The following is an 8,883-nucleotide window of genomic DNA, read 5'->3' as shown; positions in this document are numbered from 1 at the left end:
GTGGGGAGTAGCGGGGCTCTGAACCGGGGTCGCAGGCCTCATCAGTCACTGCCTTCCTGCCTCGCCATCCTGCGGTGAGCGCCTGGGCAACTTGCTTACTGTGGCTTCACTGGCACCAGCCTCCTTCCCCAAGCACCAGGGAATCCCAAGGGTTTAAAACATGGGCTTTGAGGGACTTCCCAGGTGGTCCAGTGGTTAAGAATCCACCTGCCAGTGCAGAGGACACAGGCTCCCTCCCTGGTCTGGGACGATCCCACACACCAAGGGGCAACTAAGCCAGTGTGCCACAGCTACTGAACCCGTGCGCTCTAGAGCCTGTGCTCTGCAACAAGAGAAGCCACAGCAGTGAGAAGCCTGTCCATCACCACTAGAGAGTAGCCCTTGCTTGTCACAACTAGAGAAAGCTTGCGTGCAGCAACTAAGACCCAGCACAGCCAGTAATTAATTTTTAAAAACATGGGCTTTGATACCCAATGCCTAGCTTTCAGTTCTGGCTCTACCTCTTACAAGCCATGTGATCTTGTATGAATCAGCCCTTCTAAGCCAAAAGTCTCCTCTTTTCTAAAATAACAGTAATCACGGTATATAAATATAGATGGGAATAGCTCAAGTAATGAAATGAAATAATATACAAGTCCTTGGCACAGTGTCTAGTATTCAGTAAGCACTTAATAAACGCTATTATGAGTAAATGCGATTATGATTTACAAATGCTCACATACCCGACCCCTAGCTGGAGGATTTCCAAGGCCATGGGATTCTAGTGTAGTACTCAAATTTCAGGCAGATGACCAGGCACCTTTCAGGTACCTTGAAAACAGGAGCCATTTTGCAACAGGCCCAGAACAGGGAGACTTGGAGCACAGAAATGCTTCCTGGAACCCCTAGATTCCAAGTCAACAGCCCCCCAGGTGCAGGTAGGGGTGGTGTGATTCAGAGGGACCTGAACAACAGCTGTCACTTCCTGCCTGGCCTAGTGTTCCCTCTCTTGTGGCCCATCCCCCACTAGAGGAGCCTATATAATGTTTTGTGTGTGTGTGTGTGTGCGCACGCTCAGGCGTGTCTGACTTTTTGCAACCCCATGGACTGTAGCCTGCCGGGCTCCTCTGTCCATGGGATTCTCCAGGCAAGAATACTGGAGTGGGTTGCCATTTCCTTCTCCAGGGGATCTTCCCAACCCAGGGATGGAACCTGCATCTCCTACCTTGACAAGTGGACTCTTTACTGTTGCACCACCTAAGAAGCCTGAGCCGCCCCTTATTCATTTCCAAGGGCCACCATCCCATCCCCTAGCCCAGGGCTCCTCCTCCTTCATTTTCACAACCACCTTCTGCCCTCAGATCCTCTCTCCTCAGCGCATGCACTCTGCCTCTCTGCCTGATCCTCCCAGTCCTGCCCTGAAGGCTGGCTGACGCCCTTGCCCCCATCCACCGGTCAGCATCCTCCCCGTCACATTGGTGCCCCCTTGGCAGGGTCATTCCACTGCCTCTGAGCCACAGCTTCCGGGCCTGAGCCTGCCCTGCTGTGTGAGAGGAGAACCGGATATAGGAGAAGCTGTGGGGTTCGGGAAACTGCCATTCGTTACTCTGTGCCTCCCCTCCTGGCCTGGATGCTGGCTCACTGCACCAGTGACTCATGGCTCTGATTCTGTGCCAGGAGGAAGCCTCCATTCTCGCCCACATGTAAACAGGCCTGCAGGGCTCCAAGAGGAGGACATTTCTGGGTAGATCACCCTCACATCCCATCCCCCAGCTGTCAACCATCAGCTTCTTTCCCTTCCCACTGCAGATGCCTGATGAAGCTTAGCCTCCTCCCCTACTTCCATGCCTTCATCAGATCTTAGGGGACCCTTTCTCATCAGTGCCCCCCACCCCAGCTTCACAGGATCTCCTCCCATCAGTCTGTCATCTGAGACCTGTGCCCTACTATGCTGGGAAGGGAGGAGCAGTGAACCAGATGGAAGAGGGGCCCAGCTACTACGGCATTTTTAATATCCCAGTGGAGGTGGGGGACAATATTTACTTACACTTAATTAATAAGACTTACCTAGTAAGTCAATGGACTTCCCTAGTGGCTCAGACAGAAAGACTGCCTGCAATGTGGGAGACCCGGGTTTGGTTCCTGGGTCAGGAAGATCTGCTGAAGAAGAGAATAGCTACCCAGTCCAGTATAAGACAGAACATTTCAGAGTGTTAAGTGTTTCAGGGATCTTCCCACAGACTGCTAAGAGAGTGGCTAGGTGGCTGAGGAAGCCATCTCTGAGAAGAGGTCTTTTGTCCTCAACAAAAGATGATGAGAAAGGGGCACGATGTGCAGAGCTGGGAGAACCACATTCCAGGTGGAGGGAACACCGAGTGCAAAGGCCCTGAAGCATGAAGATGCTTGGCAAACATCATCTCCAGCAAGCAGCAAGAGCACGGCCAGAGAGGGAGCTGTGGGGAGTGAGGTCAGCGGATGTGGCGGGGTCTCGGGAGTCACAGCAAGTTGGCCCCAGACCCCGTGGCCCCTATCCCAGGTAGACATTGCACCCAGAGCTAGGTGGAAGAAGAGGGCTCAGGACCAATGTGATAATGAATGGTGGTTCTCATCTGGCCAGCAGCCTGAGGCTCCCTCCACGAGCTCTATGCCCTGCTAGGACTCCTGTTCTCCCTTCGGCCAAACCAGCACCTGGTCAAGAACATTTCATCCTGGAGGGTCTGAGAGGCTAGAGCTGCCCCAGCCTCATCCCCAGAGCAGTAGGGGCAGGACTGATGCCCCTGCCTCCTGCTTCTCATCCTGAGCATGGTCCCAGCTGGCTGCCCTTCACCTGCCCCAAGGACAAGCACTGGTGCCCACCTGGTTCTTGACGCTGTCGATCTCGGCCTGCAGCCTCTGGACAGCCCGGTTCATGTCCGCAATCTCATTCCGGGTATTTCGGAGGTCGTCCCCGTGCTTCCCAGCCTGGGCCTGGAGGGTCTCAAACTGGAGGGACCACACAGAAGGGTATGGCAGGGGGGGGCTATGATTACAGGGGGCTCGTCTTCTCCCCACCCAAAGAAGGCCCCAGGTTCTGAGTGACAAGGCCTCCCAGCTTATCGTGCCAGGGAGGGATAGTCTGACTCCCAGCAAACTTTGCCCGATGCCAGAGGCCAGACTCCTGGACAATGGGGTGGGGCGGGGTTCAGCTTCCTCCCAGCCAGGACAGGGAGGACAACGATGGCTCCCTGGACCCGTCCCCACTGATACCAGTCCTCTTCCTGTTTCCATCATGTCCTAACGCTGGAGAACCACAGAAGTCTGAGATCCTCACCTGTTAACCCCTTCATCAGCATCATCCATCTCACAGATGAAGAGAATGAGTCCCAGAGAGTAGAAGGGACTGCCTGAGAGTCACACAGCAAGTCCTTACTGACATACCTGTGTTCTCACACGCACCATGGATGACCCCCTATATCTGCAGAGACATCACTCTATGCCACTTTTAAACCCTCAGGCTCCTTCCCTCAGTTACCCCAGCATCCCCCACCCCACCCCAGCCCATTCCCTCAGCTCCTGCCTGTCAGCTGCCCCGCCCTTGCCCAGTGCACATAATGATTAAACCTAATCTGGAGCCCTTGGATCCAGAATCTGGTCTCTGCTCTTCCATTCACTACCTGTGTGGAACTAGAAAAATCACTTAACCTCTCCATGCCTCAGTTTCCCCACCTGTGAAAAAGGGATAATATTGCCTACCTAACGGGCTGTTCTGTGGGTTATATGAGTCAATACAGGTAAAACATTTGAAATGTTGCCTAGCACTGTGCTTACTCGCCAAATTTCAGCTATAATAATTATTACTCCATGTCCATTTCCTCTGCCTTGCCGCCTACATCAGGCTGGAATCTCTCCCTGGGCAGGGGCTTGGCCTTCTCTTCCTCTTCTTCCCAGGACACTGGAGACCCCCACAGACTTAATCCCTGGTGCCTGTCAGCACAGTGAGACACAGGCCCCAAAGGCTCGAGACAGGGTGAGGAGTAAGGGAAGCCACCACCCAGGACCCTGCCAGGAAGAGAAAATAATGGCTCCAGTGAGCACACACCTTGGTCTGGTAACAGGCCTCAGCCTCCGCCCGGCTGCGGTTGGCGATCTCCTCATACTGGGCCTTGACTTCAGCAATGATGCTGTCCAAGTCCAGGGAGCGGTTGTTGTCCATGGACAGGACCACGGATGTGTCTGAGACCTCAGACTGCAGCTCTTTCAGCTCCTGTAGGGACCAGACAGGGCATCAGGGCTTGGGTGACACATTCCTGTCCCCACGCCCATCCTGGGATCCCTTGCACTAGGGAAAGATAAAAGGAGAAGAGGCCAGAGTGGGAGCGAGTCACCAGGCAGCCAGAGGGCACAACAGACCCAGCACCTACTAAATGGCTCCGCCAGCCCTGGCTCCCGGAGGAGCCCATCAGCAGCTTGTCAAATCTAAGAGTCTGGTGGGATCACAGAGGAAAAGCAGAGTGTGCTGAACGTCGGTGGCTCCTGGCTGTGAGTTACTGTGCAGGTTGAGCTCTATTATGAAGAGGATCACTAGGGGGTGGGTAAAAAAAGTCATATTCCACCCTAGTATGGATGGAACACTCTGCAGTCTTTAACACTGATGATACAGCCGTATTTATGCACAGGGAACTACATCCATGATATAGTTATGTAAAAAAGGTATGATTCTACTTTATTAAATGTGTATATTTCTGTATCTTTATGTGTGTGTGTGTATATATATATATATATATACAGAAAGAGCCTGAAAAGGTAGCTATCAAGATGATAAGAGACGGTATAGGAAGCTTGTTTTCAATTTTATGCTTTACTTAATTTTCTAGATTTTTTGCAGTGAGTATGTATTTTATAACAAGAGGAAAATAATTCCATATACATGTATATACATACACACACACATATATAACATGTGATAGACATATAAAGGCCCACAGTGAGACTAGGAGGGCCCAAAATCAGCTTCAAGGATCCAGCCCCCAAAATTAACACACGTGGAAATTCTCTCAGAGATGCAAATGGAAGCTGGATGTTCAGGTAAAACCGAGACTGAAGAAGTAAGAAGTAAGAACTGAAGTAAGAAGTAAGAACTGAAGAAGTAAGAAGTAGGAATAAGTAAGCCCTTATTCCTAAGGCCTTCCAAACTCAACTTACTTGTGTAACTAGCCTCTTGTGTAACTATGTCCCAGACCAGCCTGATGATCAGCCATACTATCTTCTGCCTAAGGCCAGAGCCTCACACTAATGGGATGAAATGCTTTTTAACCCCCTTCAGGGAAAGGATCTGGAAGCTCAGGGCAGGGCAGGAAAGGAGATGGGAGGGGTAGGCAGAGAGAGAGGCTGGGTGGTGGGCGTAAACCCTCGGGCACTCCAATCTCTCCTGACCTGGCTCCCCTGCCAGCCCACCCAGCACACCCATGAACCCTGTCACAGCCCAGATCCCTCAACATCCTCCTGGTTTCTTCCAGCCCCTCTCAAGCCCCCTTCCTTACAAATGGTCATCCCATGTCTCTAGAAGGCCAATTTTGACTGACACACCCCCAACCCCCCTTCCTCACCCCCCTGCTGCACTGCCTCAGCTCTTCCTGAGCTCCTCACCCACCACAGATTCCTGAATCTAGAAAAAGTAAAGAGCAGGGTCATCTCCCCTACATCTCCCCAACACACACCCAGACTGACCCAGAGGCAGAGGGTAGACCAGATGGCCCCCTGGCTAGGACATGTAGGATATGGCATATTTTCCACCCCTGAGGTCTTCACCTGCTCGTAGAGGGTCCTGAGGAAGTTGATCTCATCATTCAGGGTATCCACCTTGGCCTCCAACTCCACCTTGTTCATGTAGGCAACATCCACATCCTGGGAGGGGTGGTGGCAAGAAGGGGTAGATAGATAGCGTGTTCTCAGTACTATAAATATTTGGCAGCCAGTACTGTCCAACCCCAGGACCAAACCCCATTGCCCTACCAAGAAACATACAGCAGCTCCATGCTGCCTGACACATCCACAGCGGAAAGTTCCCTCCAGTGGACCCACCCAGGCTTTGAGATGGACATTGTCTCCACTCATCCCCAGGACTGGAAGTGCCTTCTCAGCACTGACAGCCCAGAGCATTCTGAAGCCCCAAACCTAGCGCTTCACCAGTTCCTAAAGGCTTGTTTAGACACACCCCCGGCTCTGCCCACTAGAGGCTATGTCACCTTGAACAAATCACTACAACTCCAGGAGCCTCAGCTTCAAATAGGAGAGCATGAAATCATGCAGACTCCAGGATACCACATCCAGAGATGAGAAATCTCCAGCCCAAATGTGTAACTGGCAACTTGGGTGATACTGAAGCAGGCAGGCCACAGATAACTCCACAAGTCCAGATGATGTCTGGGCCCCATCCTCTGCTGTGGGTTAGCTCCTGTGGGGAGCACTCACTTCCACTCATCCCTGAATTTCCAAGGGCCCAGCACTCCAGGGCAGGTTACATTTCTGTGGATGGGCCTTGGACACTGAGTAAGTGTACTTTAAATCATAGTCTTAAGTCAAGCCCTTATTCCTAAGGCCTTCCAAACTCAACTTGCACACCTCCAGGTATGGGAAGGCTCACTGCCTCAAGGCAGCCCATCCATTCAATATTTCAGGCCTGCCATGTGCCACCCTCATCTGTAACTGAATGTTTTAACTGATAGAACACTTATTTATTGTGGGGTTGAAATTGCCCTCTCTAACCTCCAACTTGTAGTCTTAATTCTAACATTTCCAAGCCCTGAAACAAGTCTACTGACTTGCCAGACACACACACACACCACACACATGCACACACACATACATGCACACAATATAGCCTTATGAAGGGCCTGGCTTTCAGATCTTTCCTTCTCCAAGCCCATCATTTCCCTCTTATAGACCCAGCCAGACTCTGACCCAGGTTCCTATTGGTTGCTTTGGTGAGAGGCATGTGGTCCCCTGGCCCCTCTGTTTCTACAGTGTCCCCTACCCTCCCTGTCTGCCCCCTCACCTTCTTCAACACCACAAACTCATTCTCAGCAGCTGTGCGACGGTTAATTTCATCTTCATACCTGCAGCAAAGAAGAGAAGCATGGTGTTGGTGCAACTCTGCCTCCATCTCCTCATATCCAAGTGTGAAGGTCTGCCGTGCATCACCTTCACTCCCTCCTTAATGACACAGTAGCTCAGTTGGTAAAGAATCTCCGCAATGCAGGAGACCCTGGTTCGATTCCTGGGTCAGGAAGATCCAGTGGAGAAGGGACAGACTACCCATTCCCGTATTCTTGGGCTTCCCTGGTGGCTTAGCTGGTAAAGAATCCACCTGCAATGTGGGAGACCTGGGTTCAATCGGGTTGGGAAGATCCCCTGGAGAAGGGAACGGCTACCCACTCCAGTGTTCTGGCCTGGAGAATTCCATGGACTGTATAGTCCATGGGGTGGCAAAGAGTCAGACACGACTGAGCGACTTTCACTTTCACTTATGACGCAAAGTGTCCCTGACTCGTCCATATGGCTATTCCTAGGACTTTGAGTCTTGGCAGGGGGTGGGGGTGGGGGAGCAGGGAACGTATGTGAATTAAAGGACAGAGGCTGCATATCCTGGGAGTGAGACGGCAGAGAACAGCCATGCTTAGGGGCCGCTTCATATGGCCCTGCCCCGTTATGTGCTTCCTGCGCATTCGCTAATTTAATGTCCACAACAATCCTGTTAACAATGGTGCTGTGACTCACAGGAAGAGGAACAGAGGTGCTGAGAGGCAAAGTACTCTGTGCAGTCATCAAGCTGCTAAGTGCAAAGCCCAGACTTGAAGCCTGGTCATCTGACGCTTGAGCTTAACCTGCTTAATCCCATTGGCTGAGGGTGAAGAAGGGGCCTGAAGAGGAGGAACCTTGTGGATTCGGGAAGAAGAACCAGGTCCCAAGTAGGTGGGGAGCCCCCATCCCTACTCTTACAGCCCCCCTCCCATCTTTCTTTCTCTCAAGGAGCCAACCCCTTGCCCGTAGAAGGACACCAGCAAAGCCGGGCACAGAGCAAGAGGGCAGCTGGGCTTGACCCAGTGTTTACTGGAGGATTCAAAATAGGTGTCGGAAACTGAAACTCAGCAGTGCACACAATCTTCTGGAGAACAATAGGAGCAATGTGGGGCAATTTCAGTGGGGAGCAGGATGCTCAGACAGGCAGAGGCCCTCCAGGAGCCCAGACCCCCAAAGTCCACTCCCCCTACCCCAGCCTCTAGAATAGTTAGAAAAATATCTACAAGGCTGTCTGTCCATTCCTGCTGTGCCACTGGGCCCAGAGGGCACACAGACGAGGGCTCCCTGGGCAGCTGCATCAGGACCCTTCCGCACATTCCCTTCCAGCTCCTCCTTCAGCCTGGCCCAGAGCTCAGCCTGGGGCCCCAGGAAAGTGCTCTGGGGCTTTGGCTGGCGGGGAGCATGTGTGAACACACGCAGGGCAGGGGAGGCCTGGACAACAGGGGCTCACAGGCTGTCCCGGGCCTCCCCTGCCCTGCACCTGTCTGGTTCCACCTGCTGTGAGATTAATCCTGTTGACTGTTGCCCTAGGGAAGTTGGGGGAGGGGGGAAGGGACACTCCCTTCTGAGGCCTTTGTTTGTTCTACCTCCAGTCAGAGGAAGTGACCCTGCTCGCTTAGTCATACACCCCTAGGCAGAGCACAGAATTCACTCATTACCCACCCCCCACCCTGTGCCCACAGGGCAGGGATGCCCACTCAGCCTCTGGTTTTGGTTTCTATTCAGTGAGAACAGCGGGCACCTCAAAGGCCTGCCCTCAAAACCAGCCTCCACACTCCCTACCCCTCCTCATAGCCTCCTTTCCGGTTCCTGCTCTGGCCAGAAGCCCCCATCCCCACCCCCACC

The 8,883-nt window shown here is 52.7% G+C and overlaps 1 protein-coding gene across 1 annotated transcript in view; it reads right to left on the bottom strand.

The window, feature by feature from the left end:
- Positions 1-8,883, bottom strand: part of KRT7 (keratin 7) — a 14,172-nt gene that overhangs the window by 2,641 nt on the left and 2,648 nt on the right. Inside the window, exons 3-6 of the mRNA XM_010857873.1 lie at positions 7,013-7,073; positions 5,767-5,862; positions 4,058-4,222; positions 2,836-2,961 (exon numbers count right to left, since the gene is read on the bottom strand). Of these exons, the coding sequence (XP_010856175.1) occupies positions 2,836-2,961; positions 4,058-4,222; positions 5,767-5,862; positions 7,013-7,073 (448 nt within the window). The remainder of the gene's footprint in view (positions 1-2,835; positions 2,962-4,057; positions 4,223-5,766; positions 5,863-7,012; positions 7,074-8,883) is intronic.

Source organism: Bison bison, unplaced genomic scaffold, assembly GCF_000754665.1.
Source record: "Bison bison bison isolate TAMUID 2011002044 unplaced genomic scaffold, Bison_UMD1.0 scf7180017864383, whole genome shotgun sequence".
Taxonomy (NCBI): Eukaryota; Metazoa; Chordata; class Mammalia; order Artiodactyla; family Bovidae; genus Bison; species Bison bison.
Note: the sequence above shows the minus strand (reverse complement) of the source record. Positions and strands in the feature narration are given on the sequence as shown.